The sequence below is a fragment of the Catharus ustulatus genome, chromosome 8, assembly GCF_009819885.2.
Source record: "Catharus ustulatus isolate bCatUst1 chromosome 8, bCatUst1.pri.v2, whole genome shotgun sequence".
Classification (NCBI taxonomy): Eukaryota; Metazoa; Chordata; class Aves; order Passeriformes; family Turdidae; genus Catharus; species Catharus ustulatus.
In genome coordinates, this window is record NC_046228.1 from 11,314,953 (window position 1) to 11,336,108 (window position 21,156).

At 41.2% G+C, this 21,156-nt stretch overlaps 1 protein-coding gene across 1 annotated transcript in view; it reads right to left on the bottom strand.

Moving 5' to 3' along the window:
- SORCS3 (sortilin related VPS10 domain containing receptor 3) overlaps nucleotides 1-21,156 on the bottom strand; it is a 275,461-nt gene that overhangs the window by 58,126 nt on the left and 196,179 nt on the right. The window contains exons 7-11 of the mRNA XM_033065516.2: nucleotides 16,769-16,887; nucleotides 6,054-6,143; nucleotides 4,004-4,183; nucleotides 2,095-2,241; nucleotides 1,534-1,636 (exon numbers count right to left, since the gene is read on the bottom strand). Coding sequence (XP_032921407.1) covers nucleotides 1,534-1,636; nucleotides 2,095-2,241; nucleotides 4,004-4,183; nucleotides 6,054-6,143; nucleotides 16,769-16,887 — 639 coding nt within the window. The remainder of the gene's footprint in view (nucleotides 1-1,533; nucleotides 1,637-2,094; nucleotides 2,242-4,003; nucleotides 4,184-6,053; nucleotides 6,144-16,768; nucleotides 16,888-21,156) is intronic.

Below are 21,156 nucleotides of genomic sequence, written 5' to 3' on the forward strand. Positions count from 1 at the left end.
CCAAGTTTCCAATCGTTGCTGGGAATGTCTCACTGTAAATGAAGTGTTTGAGCAGCCAACACTTGGGAGAAAAAACTGCAAAGCTTATCCGTGAATGCTTTCAGCAACATGGTGAGATGCTCCTGCTGTTGTGAAACTGGTTAGTGGAAACAGATGTGCATATTCCCAACAGGTAAGGTTTTTTCATCTACAAAGCAGTAAGGCAGAAATTATATTCTGCCTTTTAAAGGTTAATTGTTAGACTGGGAAAGCATTCATCCCATGCACTGGCAGCTTGAAAAGAACCTAATTTACTAACAATTTAGATCTATGCCTAGAATCTCACTGTCCTGCTGCCTCTATTTGCTTCCTAAAAGGTTAAAAAAAAAGCTTTTGTAATTACAGCATCATGAGTAGGGCTTGTTCCTAAGCATCCATCTAGCAAGTGCAACCTGCCAGGAGTGATGACTCCACTTGGCTATGCATGGGGATATCTGGAGGTTTAAACCAAATTATCTCACTTCATTTGGCCTGGATCAGTGAACTGGAAATCACATGGTGTCTCCCTTGTTGAGATATAAATGTCATGAAGGGAACCCGTTTCAGGTTCTGCCTTAGTCTGGCAAACACAGTGAAGCACAGAAGGACATGAGAATGAAAATGGTTGGAAGAAATAGTGTAAATTCATGCAGACAATATGTTAACATCCCACACTTGCAGGCCACTGCTATGCTGAACAGGACCAAGGAAATAAACTGAGCCTTAGAAAGAACAGTTAAGCTATTCTGACATATTTGAGTGTGTGTGAGAGCCTCCATTTGAAAAGACAGAACTGCCTCCATGGCTCAGAGGCCAGTTTCCAACAGCACCAGCCATTCAGAAAGCACTTTGTTAGCCCAGCAGCTCCCACAGAGCTGAGGGTGGTTGGTAGCCCCATCTATCCTGCAGATTAATTACAGTGGCTCAGCCACTGCCACCATGAAGTATTGTAGCAGGCTGTCATTTGAACAACACAAACTGCCAAAGCACTGTTTTGCAGAACAGCCCACGATGCCAATGGCCCATGCAGTGATGATTAAATGCTGCTACTCTTGCAGCAGCACAGAGCTAAAAGCAGGTGCCATGCACAAGACAGGCACCCATGAAGCCCAGGCTTCACCTGACAGACATTGTGACAACTCTGTGCTTGCTGCTCAAAAGGTGGGACATGAGACCCCTAGGAGTGCAGCCTGGGTACACCTTTGAACAGGTAGACAGGTACATCAGTGGTTGTACCAACATGAGAGGACCTAGTAATGCCACTGGGTAATGATACCTTGAAAGTGTGGCCTTAGATATGCAAATGGGCTATTGTAGAGCACTAAAACCTAACACCTTTTTTGAATTTGGGGCCACTTGCCTTCTCCTAGCCCATAGCAAATGGGAGTTAAGGTGAATTAGCTCAGCACTTGCTGAAACAGAGCTGAGAGGTTTTACACCAATGGGGAATACCTCACATACTCTCAGGCTCCCAGGGAGGTATTAGTGAGTGTTGAGAAGCACTTATGCTCTTACCTGTTGCCACCAGCAGCCCAGGAGCTGTCTCTTTGCTGGAAATGCTCCCTGAAGTATACGGATTCTCTGAGAGCTGCAGGCGCAAGTGCAGTGAGCAAAAGGGCTGTTGACAGAAAACAAACAAAAACAGGCAGAAGCTTTAATATTCAGAAAGTTAAATATCAGAGGAGCCCTTGGTGACTGCACACAGATGCTCTGATCCTTCTGAAAATGACCCCTCTGCTCCTTAGCACACATGTCATATTTTCCTTTGGTGAATAAGAAAGAACTCTGCACTACAAAGCAGCATGTCTGCCCTTGTTTTAACAACAATCTGACCTGGATTACTTTTTCCCAGCAACTTTCTTATTCTGACTTGAATTCTATTAAATACATCAAGAAAGATGGTTAGAATTTTCCCTCAAAATCTACAAAGCTATGGATTTTTAAAAGAAATTTACTGAATTCATTTAACACACAGAAGGTGAAGAGAAAAAACACAGGGAGGGTTTTGTTAACTAGTGACTACAACAAGCAGCTCTGAAGGAGTCAGTTGTGCCTTGGAAAAGATCTGCCACTCACCAGCTGGCAAAGTACAGGATCCCCTCTTAGATCAGTGTCCGGTGCCTGCAGCAAACGCCAGTCTCTGCCCTTGTTGTAGGTAATGAAAGTCTTGATCTGGTCATCTACCTTCCTGTTAGCCAGGAATATGCCTTTGATCCCTGCTACCTAGGAAAAAGGGAGAGAGGTGAAAAAAATACATTGGAAGACCAGGCCAAAAGCAATGTCCATCTGAGCACCCTCAGGAGTGCAAGGTCTCTGTAGAAGCATTGAAGGCATCTCAATCAAATCTTAGAACACCAAATGGCACTAAAGGTATATCTTGATGATGGTTGCAAAGCTGAAAGGTCTTGTGTGGTTTGTCTCTCTGGAAGAAAAAGACAAGGATGGTCATGCAGCAAATCCCTGGGAAACAGCCCACTTTTGGATTTCATTGAGCTCTTGCAGACAGGCTGATGATGGGCTTGAAGGTGCAGTATGCACTAGTCACACTTGAGCTTGAGAATGGGGTCTGCCCCACTGCCTCCACAGATTGTCAAAAGAGGGGAGACAGAAGATCACATCAGAAGCAGGGTGGGATCCTTTTGTGTACCAGAAAAAAAAAATCAACACAAAAGATGGGAATCCTGAACAAGCTGTGACACTGATGTTTTGCAAACTTGATTTCTTCGCTTTCCTTCCATACCCAAATTCTGACAAATCAAGCCAGTTGTTTCAAATGTTTTGATTTTTGTCAGCAGAACCCATTCCAGTAGAATATGGTCCTGTCAAAACATCCCCAAGAAGATTTCATGTTGAGTCTGGTCTCTGTTGCACAGCTGTGAAAGTGAGACAGGAAGAAGAAATTTGCTGCAAATCTGCAACTTCCTGGCAACTGTCAGGATGCAAATCCTTCTAGCCTGAAGCCCCTGGAGTGATACTACTCTTTAAATAACTCTGTAAAAATCTATTAGCATTTAACAGTGAAAAGTCCATGATGTACCACTGGGGGGTACACAAGTTTACCCAGGAATGTGAGACAATGCATGTTAATTTTATCTGGTTCATCACAGCAAAGAAACATACTATTTCAGAGGCAGAACAATATATTTAACCAGCTGTAAACAAAAACCGTAAACCCTGTCATTCATATGAATCAATGTGTTATTTGTGAATTTTCACTCACTGATTTAAGCTACCTGGATTTTTATAAACAAATTGATTATGTTGTTAAATGAGCATTATTCTGGTTGAAATAAAAAAAAAAGTGTAGTCCTAACTTCTGCATGCACCTGCAAGAACATTTCCCTGTGTAACAGTAGAAATCAGCCTGCAGTCATTTCTATTAGTATCACTGATTAGTTGTTTGCTGCTGGCAAAGCACTGAGCCCTGGATCTCAGCAGATCTTCCATCCAACAAGTAATAACACACCAAAACCAGAATGCTCTGAAGAAACCAAGAACTGGAACTGCCAAGGCTGACAGGCCTGGAAGAAGCATGAGAATGTCAGATAGTTTGGGGTAGAAGTTATCCATCTGTCATCTCTGGGCAAATGACACCTACAAATTTTTGCTTATAGTTGACAAACTCTTCAGTGCTCATGAAGGTGCTGTCCAGATTCCCTGCCTGTGAGCAGGTATCTAGATGCCCAAGGGGGAAAAAAAAAAGTTATGTTTAGTCTTTCTATGGATATCCACATTAGGATGAGAAGGATAACGATTTTCCCTTTTGGAAATGACACACAACTAACCAGTCACTGACTTGAACCCAACCAGTTGTCACAGAATAACTGCATCTATTCCCATATGAGTCAACTCAGCATCAAATCCAGGAAATGTCTCAGGGCTGATCCCAAAACAAATTAAAATCCTGGGAGGCTGGTAAGAGATTTACACTTGCTTGAAGTAGTAGGCCATTGCTGCTCTTTATAGGGTGACCTTTGCTACATACCTCATAAAGGTCGATGACGATATTCCCCTCCAGCCCTCGGCTGCTTTTCACGTTTTCCAAGGCCAGGGTGAAGTAGACCCCTCGGGTGTCTGAGATGTACAGGTTATAGGTGTCATTCTGGTTCCACTCTTGAACAGCTGCAAACACCTGATTCTCATCTGTGCTGATAATATGCATGTCCTGTTAAAAGAAGACAAAAGGCCTGTTACTGAGGATCTCTGTATTTCTTTGCCCTTTGGGACATGCAGTAATTACCATGAATTATGACATAATGGAGATGGAGCATGAATTATAGGTATGTTTAACAACTTTCTGTTAGAGCAAGCCAATAAATTACCAGCATTGTGACTTTTCTGCATTTCACTTTTTAAATAATCACCAGCTGGGTGAAGGGTTTTTGCTTTCTTCATTTTTGGTACCTTCAAGGAATTTCATCCCATTTCATTTTTTATTTATAAATTTGAAGTCGGTTTTATTACTTATGGAAGATTCAAAGCCTTGGAGCCTGGAGTCGTCATAGTCACCAAGCATCATATGGTACCAGGCTAAAAGCAGTGATAATTTTCATTCACATCCTGAAATAATGGGCTTGTGCTTCCAACTGGCAAGGAATGGTTTCAAAAAACCTTAGAGTTCACATTTATTAGAAAGTGATGTATAGGTATCCATTTGAGCTACTGCTAAGAGTGATTTTTAATCACTTTCCTATTGAGAGTTTATCTGAGATCAATTATCTTACAATATATGGGTATCAAATAATCCACCCACTAACCTTCATTGGATTTCTGCTGCTGACCAAAATAAACACAAAAAGTCAAACAAGGGTTTTCCCATTAAATTTTAACATCAAAGAGATTTGACAGCACATTTTCTCAATATTATTTTAAAACAGGTTAATGGAAATTACTTTCAGGATGGTGATGAGTACTGAAGCACTTCATCCTTGCTATCATTGTTGAACGAACTGACACAGGTCCAGCTAGAAGCAAAATGACCGTGGTAATACGATACTCCATTTATCTATTTGTATCTATTTAAACTTTCTCTAGAGTACCAAGAGGCCTTGATTAATTTCTTTCCCTGTTTCTGCAACAAGAAATCATAATTCTGGAAGTCTCCCAAAGGGTGGCGTGACCTGATTTCAGGAAAAAATATCTGGAGGAATATCAGCTCGATATCCTCATCCTACCTAGGAGGCATCTTAATCTTTTGTGTGAGGTATCTAGATGAAAAGTTGGGATTGATTAAATGGTGCCATTTCTAATAGACCTAACATATCCTATTGGCATGAGATGGGGGAAAAAACCACTAGAGGGCCTAATTCTATCCCAGTGAGTACAATCAGTGGGAGATTTGCCATTTCCCACAACGAAGGAAGACTAAATCAGGAAGTTTATTCTTGCCCAGTAGCTGTAATTCCTTAAAGATTAAGGAGGTACCCAACCTATTCCAACAGTGTGAAAATAAAGCAAAATGCCCAACGACTTCAATCTGGTTTTACCAGTTACAGTGGAAATATTGCATTACCCTGGCGCCAACCTCACATATGTACAACTCCAGCAGAGTTCATTAATCTGCACATGACAGATAGTTATTACTCTACAGCAAAAATATTCTAGTGACTAAGGGCAGCATAAACAAGCCTCCTTTACATGGCTCAAAGACTTTCCCATGACACCTAGCCTTAAAGTACTTCTGATTTTTAAATTACAAAAGTAGCCCTGATTTTATAGCATGCACCAATTCTAAATCAGGGCCACCAACAAATTTGTATTATAACAGGTTATTTTCCTAGTCCTGGTGTCAACAATATTTTTGATACAAAGACACCATTTGCCTTCTTTGCAGCTCAGGAACTGCTGGTTCACATTCAGCTGCTGTCAACCAACGCCCCCAGGTCCTTTTCCACTGAGCCAGACTGTCCCCAACCTGTAGCACTGTGTGGGGTTGTTGTGAGCTGAGTGAAGGAGCTGGAACTTCACCTTATGGAACCTCACATACTTAGATTCCCAAGATATTACATGCCTATGCTCACAAATGGTGGACTCACCTTAGGAAGGGAGTATTTGGGTAATTTAATCTGTGCAAAAGGCTCCCGTCTGTATGACACATAGTAAGTTGCTCTTCCACCAGTTGTCACCTGTGGAAACACCAAAGAAAGTGAGTGATGACCCTTCTGAGACTCTGTGATGACACCTCTAAAAGTGCCTGACAAACTTTCTTTCAGATATCTTTTCCATGACAGCTGTCCCTGAAAGCGTCTGGGTGACTCCAAAGAAATCACAAACTTGAGAGGGATGGAGAATTATTTATTTAAGCCGTGCTGTTGAACTCTCCATTTTGTCTCTTATTCAAATACAGAGTAATTTTAACATCTCAGGAAAAAAAGTGCTGAGTGGGAGGAAAAGGAGGATTTGGTTTCATCACATGGTCCAGCTCAATTACCTTGGGCAAGTAATTTAAAGTTTCTGTTCTTCTGTTCTTCCCCTGTAAGTAGGAGATAATCCCTCTTTTCTCTGCTGCTTCTCAGCCTTGTCTGCACTGTAAGTCCCTTGAGGCCAGGATTGTCTTCCAACAACCTTTTACAGTGACTAACAGCAGAGATCCACACTAGCACCATTTAATGCTCACTGTAAATGTGCTCCTGGAAAGCTGGAGCTAAGCTCTCAGATGCCCTTTGTCACTATGAAACTGGTTTCTCTGAAATTATACTCTCTGAAAATGGATGTGCGTGGGGGGAACTGATAGACATCCAAATCTGCAGTTTTATGGACTGAATGAACTAACTCTATGCAAAAATGCCATGCATCAATGAGATCTAGCACAGATAATTTGTAAAATATGGGATCTAAAACCTGTCAAGAGTCACTTATTCTTGCTGGAGGTGTTCTTTCTGGCACCATCTCAGACCTGGCTAAAACGAGGCTTACATCAGTGAATTTCCTGCATTCTGCTGGTTTGGCAGTCTTGCAGGTCTTAAGATAAAACAATGCACTAAGCACTTGTCTATTGTATGAGACAGCACTTGTTGGCTTCTTCAGTTTCCAGTAAAGCTAAGAGAAAAGTCCTAGATTCTCTCCGAGATATACTTCCTTTATCTGACAGTGATATTTGAGAATGAGCTTACACAGAATATTGCTATAGCATCAATTGTACTCTCAGCAATGATATAACCTCTAGATAGTGGCTTTCTTCCCTGGAGAAGCTGTCATTTGAAGGACACGCTATTATTGGTCATGAAATTTGATATCTGATCAACTCAAGGCTTTTCCATTGACAGTTTTGAAAAACTGGAAAGAAAAGAAGGTTTAGAAGTAGGACCAGCTTCTACACTAAGACTTCCCCTTCAGATTGTCCCCATTTTTACTTGCAATGTCATCATAACTGTATTTAGCAGCCTCAAGAGAAAAAACAATTAAGATTGGAAACAGTCCAACAATCTTCCAGTTAATCCAGTGAACACAGAGTGGCAAAAGTATCAGGGGATGATCAAATTCCTCTTTCTGTGCCACAACAGGATCTACTACAAGTCTGCCAAACTCAAAAGGTTTTATACCATTTTTTTTTGTTTTATCCCACTGAAAACTGGTACCTGGAGTGGATTTGTTTGTATTTATTGTTTGTTTGTCTGGTTTTTAAATTCAGAAAGTTAGGATAAAAAAAAATGTTGAAGTTCAACATGCAATAGTTAAACTCCATTTCAGGCTTCCACCAGGACTAGGTCACCTTGACAAAGGTTTAGAAATAGAAATCTTTGAGGTTTGTGGTCTTCCTGAGCCAGTTAATATGAAGCCACCCACAATTCTGTTGGCAGGAGTTGTGTAAGCTTTTCCCAGCCAGGATCTCATCTTTACATGATTTACATTCAGAGTTATAACAGTTCCAAAAAAATGATCAAGCCTCCAATAAAGTTTTGGCAAGCACTGTGGTACAGAATGAATTTTGGAGGGCCCAACTTAATTTATTTTGATGAACTTTTCCTTTTCCTATGAGCAAATGCTCCAACACTGTAAATCCTAGAGATTATGGCAGCTTTTTGCCCTCCAATGCCTCCTCTCAGTTCACATTTGATGAATGTCACCCAATTATTTGCTGTGAGCTCATCTGTCATGCTCAGTACAGAATTAGCTGGGTTTGTCTTCTTCTTCCTCCATCGCTAATGACTGGATCATTAATCTGTTTTTCTGGATTTCTACTTTATGTGTTTAATTGGGCTTTTGGCCAGTGGAAATGATTCCTGTGGACAAATGTGTTTGTCATTAAACACATCTGTCTTTCCTAACCTGTGTTCTTTTTTGCTCCCTCCACTCATGAGCTACTACTTTAATATTTCCACATTCAAGACAAAAGTCTCATCTAACTTATATCAGCTGGCACTTAAAAAGAGAAACATGAGAAATTTCTCTTTGAAATCCCTGAAAGTCTGGATATGTTGGCTCATTCCCCCTTCTGACATGCAATCAGACAGAGTGCATCAAACATAGAAGAAAATAAATATGTTCACAAGACTGCAGAAAAGTACATAAAATTTGTCATGGAATCTATTTATCTCTGTAATTTCTGTGACATGTCTAGGAACACACAAAGCCATTTCTCATGTTAGTGATTGAATATGATTATTTAAGAGCAAGCTTTGTGGGGTTTTTTTATTATTTTTTATTTTTTTTAACATTGGAGCTCATCTTAGGCAAAAACACCTATGTTATCTAAAAGAGTTTGGAAGGCAAGTCTGTAGATCACTGTGTATCAGGCTTCTTTATCATCTTCCTGGCTGGGCTGATGCTGGGACTTGTAGTTTCCAATGTAAGGCAGATATTGAAGGAACAAACATGAAATTACTGAATCTCAAAAATGCCCCTGGGCTAAGGAGGACCCCATCTGCCTCCTGCTGCTCAAAGAACTTGCAGGAAATTGAGCAAAAAGCTCAGAGAACCAGATTTTACACTTTTTGTTGATAGTAAGTTCTTAACAGTATATAGTTGATGTCATTTTCAACAAAGACCTCACTTGTTTTCTGAGGTGATTCCTCTGCATGTAGAGTTCCCCTCCTTTCCAGTAGCATCAAATGAGCTGGCAGGAGTCAGATGTTCAGAAACACTCTGTCAGTGTTGTAGCAGCATCCTGGATCTGTGCTCTCCAACTCCATAGAGTGCCCTGGCACCCCTCCTCATTGCTTAAACTTTAGGTTCCCTTTCTCCTTTTTGTGAGCATAAAATCCCCCAAATCAAATTGTGGATTAAAGCACAGAAGAGCCATGACAAGCTCAGCAGGCAGGCTGCTCCACTACCACCCTTACCAAGGGATTTTGGGGTTGATTCTTCAGAGACAGCCCTGCCTAGGACTTGCACATGTTTGTGAGGATGATTGAAAAGTTGTGCCTCCTCTCCCAAGCTAACCAAAATTCCAGTTCCAAGAGGTTCAGAAGATGAGGAATAACATGAACCTCATGTAATGTTCTTCCTTCTTGATTACCCACCATGACCAGGAAGAGCAATCTTCCAGATATTTCTGTGTAGTGAGGCTCTCCACTGCCCCAGCATAAACCCCATCATGACAGGTACCATCCAGTCTGAGTTTTCTCCCTGTGGTTTTCCTTAATATCATGCCTTCTGCACAGTCATTGAACAATATGCAATTACCTGAGTGCACTGTGGAGTTTCTGTACATGAAGCACCCTCAGGTTGCCTGGCAAATTCAGCAGGCTTGGAAAAAATGACACTCTTTGGAGCATCACACCCATCAGAGAAAATTTGCTGTGACAAAGGAGCATTTACTGGCCCAGTCCCTGCTCAGCTCCCTCTCCCCTCAGAGCAAAGATGACACAGCTAAAGGACAGAGTAATCTTGAGTGAAAGCATTGCATTTGTGTTAAAAGCATCTCCTGCAGAAAATGTGCAGCTACACCAAAACACAAGTCACATCAGAGCTGCAGGTGCACATCACCCACACAGAAATCAACTTATGAGAAGAGCATAATTGTACACATTAAATCTCCTTTAGATTTCAGAGGAAACATATGAGTTTGCCAAGGCAATACTTCACATCTTCAGCTGATCAATCAGACGACATGAGGGGAGGGGAGAGAGTGATAAAAGAAAGTACAGCACAAAAAGCCCTAGAAAGAAAATCAATAAAAAATAAATAAAGAAAGAAAAATGTTAATAATTTTTTTTTTATCAAGAGATGTTTAGGCTGAAGTTCCAAATGTGATATTTGGCACACATAGAAAAGACGAAACTGTGCTAGAAATGGATGAAAAGCACCCAGCAGTGAATAGGAAAGTAGCTAACTACTTACTGCCTTCTTGCTGTAAGAAGAGCTTTTAACTAGCACGTGGGATGCACTTTCTTTCATCTGTATGGATTAATTTCCCCCACTGGAGTGCTGTCCAGCATTTTAAATAGGAGCAAGAGGAGATCAGCTCTAGCAGGCATTATTCACCAGTAAAACAGGTGTAATCGTGTTCATCATTTAAACGTCTTCATCCTATTAGTTTCATAATAAGCTTTTAATGATTCCTTCAATAAAAGACTCAAAGACCAACCCCTACAAGCGGGAGAGTGCTCCATTGTCCCGCCAAACCGTTTTCTCTACCATCGATCGCAAAGATAAAAATCAATCGCAGCTAAGCAGGGTGAAGTTAAAAATAAATTGCATGGATTGATTTCTGTTAAGACCTTTGGCTCCTAGTTAATGGAGGAAAAAATGGAGGAAAGAAATTTATATTTGAACATGGTGTATTTAGTTTCTATGAAAATAAAGAGAAGGCTCTATACTGGGAAATGAACATTTAATTTCTCCCCTCTATCCTGTTTCACTGCTGAGAAGTCTCACATTAATAAAAAAAAAAAAGAAAAAGAGTTTTTAAATTGATAACTTGATAACTGAGGTCAGGAATCCCTATGAATTAGCATAAACTCAGCTGTGGTGGCTGGTTGAAGTCTATTCACCTGATAAATTACTTCAATTCAGCTAATATGCTCATTTAGCCTATTCTTAAATACTCAAACTTGAAACATACACTCATGTCCTGCTAAACATAAACACTTTCAATTGTTCCTAAACAAGCATGGTTACAACAGTTTAATAATATTAAACTACTTCTCTGAGCTGAGCTTAGATATATGTAGCTTCTATAATCAGGAAATTTTTTCCCCCTCTATAACATCTCGAAGAGAAATGTCCCCCCCAGCTGATTTCTAATATTATAAATAATAAGTATTTCTCTTTCTACTGAGGCTGGGGGAAAATAGGTTATTATAAATAAATTCACCCTGATAAAACCAGAATTTAATTCAGATAAAAAGAAAGTCTATCAATGTCATTTTGCATTAAATTACTTCAGCTGAAATTTTTGGACACACTTTGATGAGACACCAGGCATCCAAAAAGGGAAATATTATCCATAGGTTTTGTAAGGAGTTATCAGTGACTGTGGGTGAGTACTGACATCTGCATATGTTTTAAGGAAACTTTTCTGATGCAAAAGAAGTTTAAATGGTTCAACAGATTTTGGCAGAAGCATTTGCTCCTGTGAGCCAGAGGAGTTATTCAGATGTGCACTGTAAGACTCCCACTCAGCTGCACCACACAACAACCTCTGAAGAAAATCTGGGTTTGCTCTTTCTCATGCCAGTTGAGCAGGCTGAGATGCTGCCCTGCTGTGCTACTCCCTGAATTAGGCAAAAGTCTCCCGAGTTCCAAATTATTTCAGAAGGTAAAGGGCCAGATAAAAGATCAGTACCACAGAAGAGCATTTCACTTAAACTTCTCATTTCCATATAAAATTCCTACAGTTTCTACAGGAACTGCAGCTGCTTCTACACTGCTGCAAGATGTGAGTAACCATCATCCCTTGTTCCTAAATGGCAACAGCACAGACCCCACCACATTCAGAATTATAAACCACAGCCAAGACCCTGTCTCTCTCCTTGTCCTTGTGAGACCACCAATCAAAGAGAGATCTGAGGGGGTTCATCTCCAAAGCATCTGTCTGTCCTGTATCATCCCCAAACCCAAACAGGCATCAGCTGCTAAGTCTGAGGACTCTTCTATACCCAGTGGCATTGTCACTGCTATGAAAGTGCTGAATGTCTGAGCTTCAATTCAGAGCAACTTCAGCTCCTCTCTACTGGGATAGCAGAGTCTGCAGCATCCTGGAAAAAATAAAGACATAAAAAACAACCAAGACAGGTATTGATCACCCATCCACACACCTCTGCACTGACTTACAGCCAGCTCAAATCAAAAAGGCCAAAGTAACCCTGAGGGTCTCCAAGTGCTGACAGAGACAGAAGCATAAGAGAGGAATGGGGACAGCAATAACTGCATACCAGACTAGACTGGTACAATCTCTGGGGGAAGCCACATGCAGAAGGGTTTGGCCAACACAACAAGATTAGTAGGGGGATGGAAACATATTTAGGAGCTCTGGATCTACAGCTAGGGGAAAAAAGTTAAAAAAAAACAATTTTGAGAGATCAAATCCTTCCTCAAGTCCCTTAGGATCTAGTGAATATGCCCAAAATTTTATCTGTCCCTTTTCTAACTCTATCAGTTCCAATTCAAAAAATACAGTCACCCTGTAAATTTTGTCCCACTAACCTCCTTAGGTGACCAGCACTGTAACAGTAGTAGTGCCAGTCATGCCACACATTCTGAAGAGTTCATCACTATTTCTGTCCATCTCCTGATACCCAGACTTGTGTGTGAAGACACATTCCTCACCCAGGTCAGCACTGGGAATGTCACCCCTCTCCACTGGTGGCCAAGGAGGGAGTCCAGCCACCCAGAAGAACCACTGAGCCACTGCACCTGAGATGTTTGCACTTAACCTTTGGGCAACCAGGAACAGCTCCTTTAGCTTGGCAATATTTAGCTCTCTATGGCAGCTGCAGGTGTGCCCACAAGAATGCTGCTCTCTGCAAAAAGCACTGTGCCAGAGCAGAGCTGGTTCCCAGGGAATGCAGTGCCCTGTTCATGCCTCTCAGGACTCCTCAGACCCCCACAAACAAGCAACACTTCTGTGGGCCAGACTCTCCTCACTGCCTGAAATAACTGGTGACATTTGCTCATGCTTTCCTTCATTTTCAGTGGAAATTTTGATCTGTTGACAAGGAAACATACACAGATCATCCCTGATCCTCTCTTTAAATAACCTAGTAGCATTGATATTATTTATTTAATAATAGGAAAATAAAAAGGAATTTTCAAAACAATGCTGTCTCACTCAAAATAGAATGTCCTGATAAATAATTGCCATTTTCCTTAAAGTCTATTTAATTGTCAACGCTTTTCAGCAACCTCACCAATTCCATTAGAAACCCTGATACAAGACTTGCTTGACAAATACCTTTACCAGAATTCCTTCTGTAATTTATATTTTAACATACAAATTCTCCAAAGTATCAGTACTCTAGACTCATCCCAAAACACTATCCCTGATCCCTGTGTCTTATAATGTGGGCTCTGCAGATGAGAATATCACACATACAGATATTAAATGAAAAATTTGATCATCATATTAACTCCTTTTTGCTATAGGATGTAACTCCAGACATATTCCAAGGTTTTCTCACAAATAAATGACCTGTTTTGCAAGTTGTATAAATTTAAAGTATTAATCATGAAAGAAGATTATAATATTGGCTCCTGGTTACACCAGAACAATACTGTGAACTGAATGAAATCTTTTACCTGCAAGAGAGGGTAAGATTTTCTCTTGATGCATCAATATATGCAGAATTATCCAATCAAATCCTGGTGAAATGCTAGGCATCCTTAAATAACTATTGATCAATCAAATAGAAAGTCAGTCAATAAATTCAGAGTGATCACCTACTGTTTTATTCATAATAATTCTTCCTACTTTCTCTTAGCAGCTATTTCTTTCTTCCCTCACCATTACCTGTTACATCTTTCCTCATGGGCTATGTTATTTATCTCTTTTGCCTGGTAACCAGTGCCAGTCTTTTCAAACTCTCTTCAAGAGATAAAATTTTGAAGCATAAGATCATTCTCATTTTCTTGCTTTGTACTGTAATTCTGAAAGATCCTTTCAAAAGTGCTGCACAACAGGAGCTGTTGATTTATAATGGCATTATAATATCTTCTGTGTTCTTCTTTCCCTATCCATTATGGATCACTGTATCATGTTTGCTGTGAGTGCAGTTACACAAGTTAATGCTCCCCAGGAATGTTACAGCACAGGCCTGTTCATCAACTTGGTTAGAATGAATATTCACTAGTAAATAACTGTATACAGCTAATCTAAGACATTGGTATCAATAGCTGGAATTCATCTTCCCTAATTTTAGCTGTCGAAAAATTTTGGGGTTTTCACTAAGCTCTACTTAGGTTCCTTCCAACATTAATGAGAAAGGCATACTCAAAGAGACACCTATCTCATACTGAAATAAGAGATAAATGCCCCTGAAGGTTTTGATCTCTCTAACTTTAGAGGAAAACTGCCCACAGATTTAGACTAGAAATCTACTGTTTTAATGACAAAAGTTAAAAGAAACAAGTTCATTTCTCCACTCCAAGACATTAATTCTGATTTGTTCCAGAGCAGACATATCAGAGCGCATGCACCAATCCTTTATGCAGCTGTTAAACCTCACCAGGTTCTTAACATTTAATTTGGTATTTATTTATTCATCTCTAATATTTAAAATTCTAAAGACCTGGCTCCTGCACTTCTGTCTAAGATTATCCAGACTGAACAATACGTGTGAGACATTGCAAGCAGTCACAGACAATCCCATAATAGGCTGCAACACCACACAATTTGTGAGACTAACACATCCAGGACATACAGCACTCCTACATTGTACCAAGCAAACACTGCACAGTCCATTGGCCGTGTCCTGGGTTTAGCACACTCTCATCTCAGAGCTGGGAATCCAAAGTGCCTGCGTGCCACCCGAGCTCTGCACAGACCCAATCCCTGCCCAGCATCTGCAGCCTCTCCCAGCACCTGCAGGACAGGCAGAGACCCTGCCAGTGGGATGCAAAACACAGGGAAAGGGACAGACAGCCTGGGAATGGAGGCTCTCCTGCCCAAAGCAGCAGCAACGCTCTGTGTGTACATCTAACAGTTTTCTAAAGTGTGGGGATGTGATTTTCAATTCAAACACCCATTAAGCTATAATAAAACCTTGCTAAGAATAGTCAAGGCACTTGAATATTACATATACATACGTGCATGTGTTGGTATACTCACACACACACTTTTTTTTTAACTTGAAGCTTTCACCAGCTAATAGCCTGAGCTGCTGACTGCTGATTTGAGGCAGAGGAACACACTCACAGGCACATGTCCTCATTGTGAGATCAAGAGTCTAAACAGAGTGGCCTTGTTTAAACACAGATGAGAGCTGTGTGTGAGAAATGTCTGTAAGGTCTCATGCTTAAAGAATTGGATGTTCCACAACACCCTCAGCCACAGATATAAACCACCACATTAAGAAAGTCTCTCTAAAATACTCCTTGGAGAGTAGAGCATTTATCGATTGGAAAGCCATTGCTTCTAGTCAAATCATGACTTACTAAGTTGCAAAAACTGAATGGACATTGTTTTCTAGCAGTGGATCTCCACTGAGGCCAAAGGAAGCAGTAGCAAATTGGGTTTCATGGGGATTGAGGGGAGCTGTGGTTCCCATTGCAGTAGGTCATCTCCAGAGCAACAGTCTTCCCCACTTTCAGAAGAAATCTGCCAGTGTTGCTCAAATGTATGCAGTTTTCACACTGCAGTCCTCCCAGGCCATAGGGACTCAGTCCTCCACCTAATCCCAGCACAGATTTATGTGTCTTCCCTTTTATAACAAAGTCTGACAATAAACAGAGCAAAACTTTCTCATAATTTAGATATAGTCAAGAAAAAAATGCTCACTCAAGAAAATAAAATAGGAGCTTAATGTAACCCAGTCTTATTCAAAAAGGGAAGCATGTGTCCTTTTTGTACCACCGGAATCCAATCTCCATCTCATTCTGTTCCCCCCAACTCAGCGCTGGAGACAAGCAGTTAACATCACCATGTCTGTAATCTCTGTGTCTCCTGAGCTTCCTACAATCTGGAATCACCACAGCCTGGCTCTCAGCTTTCAACCAAATGGTACATCTTCAGGAAGTGTTCTTCCAGACTGTACAATTCATTCTCAGGCTTCCACAGACACGAAACTTAGAGAGATGGCCCTGTTCCATCCAGCCCAAGTATCTCAAAAACCTCAAAAACACATAGTTTCTCATTGGATTCCTGACACTTTCTCCTCATCTCCAAAATCATCACCAACTGACAAATTTACAGCCATCTTTCACTTTGAAGTTGCCTTGTAACATCTTTTCTCAATTTTTCTGCTATTTTACCTCCTACTACAATTTTTGTTTTACGCTATTAGCATTAATTGACTGTCAAATCAGCACAAACCTTTCCAGTTGCTAAAATAATCATTCACACCTTTCCTCTGTTCTTCTCTGTTCTCCCCAATCCATTTGTAGCTCATTTACATTTTACAGTTAACCAGACAAATAGCAAGTTGTGAAGTACATGAACCCTTAATGAACAAATTTCAAAAATACATAGGATTCAAGACAAGTGATGGGCAGAGAGATCAAGTGCTCTATCCTAGAGAGCCAACAGGATGGACTCCTAGCTTTTAAGAACTGCAGTCCCACATGCTTACCCTAAGAATATGCCTCCTCCCTTGCACAGATAAATACTTTGTGCAGGCAGAATTCACGTCCCATTTGCATGAAGCCAACGTACCTGGATGAAGATGTACTCATCCTGCACCACGAGGGAGCTGACGTCGATGGAGCGCGAGAAGGGCCCGCTCCTTTTGGTCTCAGAGCACTCCTGGATCCGACAGGTCAGGTAGTGCGTGTCTGAAAGGGAGAAAACGAACATCAGAAATGCCCAGGCAGGAGCCACTTGGCTGTAAACACCATCAGCAGCTCAAAAGATCTTACATTCAACCAGGCAGATATTATTTCCAGATCTGCCTCCAGCCTTTGACACTAACTGCTCTCTCAAGTTCAGAATTGACCACACTTCAACACTCGCCATTCCCTTCCCTGTGGTGCAGACATCCCACAGCAGACTGAAGTTCAAACCATAAATGGAGGATACCAATCATAAGTGCATCAGAAAGCTGCTGGTGAGACCATATAGGACAGAAGCCACCCAGGCAGAATTCACCAATTCCTATACCCTTCTGGAAATCATATCCCTGTCTTCCCTCTGAAACACCCTAGCCTTGTTGATTGGTTTCATTGTGGTAGCAAAACACAAAAAGAAAAAAAAAAAGTCCAAATCAACACTATTAACTTTAGCTTATTTTTCTGTGAAAATTACAAACATCTCCCAAAATTAAGTCTGTATAGCAAACACAGGTTAGGAATGAAAATGCCACAGACATGAAATAGCATGAGTAGCTGAAGATTCCTAACAGTAGTTCTATGCACTGCAAGAATCATCCAGTGCTTCTGTCTAGAAAGAGGATGAGAAGACTATCACACTAATGAGATCTTGTCAGGCCTTGGCATTGCTTGAGAGGAGGAACAGGACGGGGAGAAGAACATGAAGACAACAGAAGGGAAAAAACAGATATGCAGAAAGTTAGAACAAGAATAGACGTGCTCACCTCCAGCAAGTTGAGAGGGGTTATAGGGGATTAAGCATTATTTCACTCAGGCTAACAAAAGGCCTCATGAAACAGAACAATGAAGGCACTATGTTTCTGGATGTGTGTAATCTAAATATGCCATCTCTGCTTTTCAACTGCTCTTCTGAAAACCGCAAATTAGGGAGAAAATGAAAATACTACTAAGATGACAGCTGGAGTGATAAAAGAGTCATATCTTTTGCACTGTGGCACTTTTACAGGCTTCTTAGATTCAAATGCTTCTTTGCTTTTCTACAAAAGGTGAGGACAGACCATCAGTGAAGTCAACAGCAACTTTATAAGGGCTAGGGTGAGCCTGGCACAGAGATTTTAGTTCACAACAGAACATTCTGACATGGACTTTGTCAAAATGAGCCCAAAATGATAAAAGAGAAGTTTAAAAAGATAGTCACTAGCCCAGCAAAGCTGCTTACAGGATTCTCCATCCCAAAAAAACTGCCTCATCCTTGGTCTGTGTCCTTCCAGTGACAGCAAAATGTGGGGCAAAATGTGGAAAGCTCAGGGAGGGCACAACTGAAATCCTCTGAGATTCAGCCAACTGCCTTCCCAGATTCTAAACAAGATTCACAGACTGATAGTTTACTCTTATAGTCTTGTCCCAGCAACACTCTTAAAAATGCAAAAATAATGCAAGTCAGGGGCATTAATAATTAGACCAATAATTTCTAAAATATTTTGTCTAAAAAAGGAACACACCACAGCCAAGCTTTAACCTAATAAAGGTCCATGCTCAACCACCCAGTGACTGAAGGCCCTTGCTTAAAGGCTGCAGACCTGGTTCTGGGCTGATGCACCAGGGATTCCAGGTTAATAAGGGCTGAGTCAGAGCAGTCACACAGGTCTGGTGCAGTAATGAAATCATAGTCCCACTGAGGATGCTAAAGCAGCAGAAAATGTTGCTGGTGCCAGCTCAGAGTACTGGGCAGTGATTAAAGTGTATGGTGAAAAACACCTGACCTGGAGACAGTGCCAGTACCAAGAGTATCAGAGCTCTGCTTTCTCCCAGCATAAAATTCCAGCAGCAGAGAGGTCAGACTTCCAGCTGGCATAAATTAAAGTTCTTCATCAACTGATACACACACTTGGCCCAGAGCTGCTATTTAGCTCCTCAGTGTGGAACCTGAGACAGCCTTGCAGTGGATAAAAGCAACTGCTCAGAAAACAAGAGGGTCTTGTGTGCTGCCATGCTATCCAAAGGGATCAACAGCAGTGACTTGCTCTTTGAGGTAGCTCTAAAATTAGGCAGAACAAGGAGGAGAGGTCAGGAGTTGTATTTTTAGAAGCTCGTTCCCTCCAGTACGTTCTCCCACACAGTCGCCTGGATATTCTTATCCTTCCAAAAAGGGGATAATTTGCTGCTGCTGAGTGACAGAATGGGAAGAGGAATAAAAACCTGTCACAAATAAATGCAGATAAATCACAAGTGTTGACATGACAACGAGCCTCCTGCCTATTGGGAAATGTGTCATTTTGAGTGTGTTACACCAGCAATCAAATATACTCGAAGAATGGCACCTGATTAATATTCACAAGGAGATGGTGGTGGACATGGGGGGGGGGGTAGCTCACTACCCTTTTTCCATTTAGTCTCTTGTTTTATTTACTTTCATATATTTTGCAATACAAGCCTATTAAAAAAAAAAAAAAAAAAAACCATAGATACAAATAAAATATCTTTAAACCTGTCTGCTTTAGGATACCAGAAAGTTAAGTCTTGCCTTTTTTTTTCCTGACTCTCCAAAGAAAACTAAAAAGAATTCCCTTTAAAATACATTTAAAAATCAGTTAAAAAATATAGCAGCAACCAGTTCAGTTCCCATTTGTGTGGAACTCAAAGTGAGAAACAATCTCAAGTCTCTGCTCAAGCTTCTTACAGGGTGCCATTCACAGAGCACATCTTCTCACACAAAAAGTACATGGTCTCAACAAAAGTCTCCATTAAGAGAGAAGAGACCATCCTGACTTCCAAGCTATTCTCTTCTCTCCTCCAGAATGAGGTAATTTTGTACCTCCCTTTTGGACAGCCACAAGGTAAAAGGACATTCACCCAGAGGGGCAGGTGCCATGAGACTAAGCCATGCCTCCAAAGCCTTGCTTACCTTTCACTGGAGGCTGTTTCTATCTGGGCATTACTTCCAGTTTATATATTGTCCTATGCAACACCAGAGTTAAAAGGTTTGGGTGTTTTGGTTTTCAGAGTTTGTTCAGTAGGTTGGATTTTTTTGTTACTTTTGGGATTTTTATAATGTTCCACGGCAGAAGGAGTTGGGAAGAGCTCCCTACTTCGAGGCAGCATTAAAAACTTCTCATGCTTATAAGCAACTCCAGCCACTTTCTCAGCTCATCTGTGAATGTGGCAATATGGACATCAAGCAGCCTGGAGGGCTTGCTGCAGCTCAAATCCCAGCATCCAAGCCTCCACACAAACCCTTCCCACCCCACTTAGGATCAGGGAATGGCTTTCACAGATGTACAGCCATTTTCCAGTTGAGCTTGAACCACCTCCTCATTGCTATTTAACACAGTCTTCCATCTTGAGATTCTGGAGTGTATTTTTACCCTTTTTGAAGTGACAAAACGGAAACAATTTCTTGATATTGGAAGGGACAAGCTGGTGAAATAAGCCAAGTTACCAAGTCCCATCTTTCCCTGCCAGCCATGCCAGCTTTGGCAGGAAGCAGGAGCACAAGAAGCTCTCCCCAAAGGTGTGGTCCCTGAAGGGAGCAGTGAAACAGCCAAAGCTGTTGTGTCACTGTGCTGGAGGCTGCAAAGGGCCAACCTGTGTGCAGGTGACTGTGACTTAGAGAGACACAGGACAGTAAGTCCTGCTCCCTCCTGGCAGCATCAGCAAGGCAGCTGAAAGCAGGGATGGCTGGCCAGCATGGCTAATAGGGAAAAGGGCAGATGATAGAAACAAATTCCATTGGCAAATTGGCTCAGCTTGCATCAGGTACTGGTCAGGCAAGTTTAAAATCAGAACATCATGAAGGTTTCCATGGGAGGGAGAAAAAACTCACTGGGCTCAATAATTTTTCCCCCAAAGAAAAAGATGTGTAGACTCTCCAGGAATTAGTTGTTAGTTTTATCTTTCTGGTTAGCTTTTCTCCCCCTCTTTTTCCTATAATTCCAATCCTGTTTATTGCACTGTATCTGTGAGTGGGGTGAAGATTAGCTCACTGAACATCAGAAAGTTCAATATATCCTTCCCAGGAATGATGGTGGATGCTCGTGCCAGTGTGATCACAATAATTCCCTTGCATCCAGCCCTGTCCTTGCTGCTGCCTACTACACCCTGGCAGAAGGCACAATGCCCAAGGCTCCTGCATGTTTTTACAATTTAAAAATGCAAGCCTCGATTATTATTCTGCTACAATGACTCTGCCAAGATGTCGAAAAAATGTGAAAAACTTCATCTGCTACAAAAGATGGGAACAGCTTGAGATAAGACAGGCACTGGAATTATCAGCAT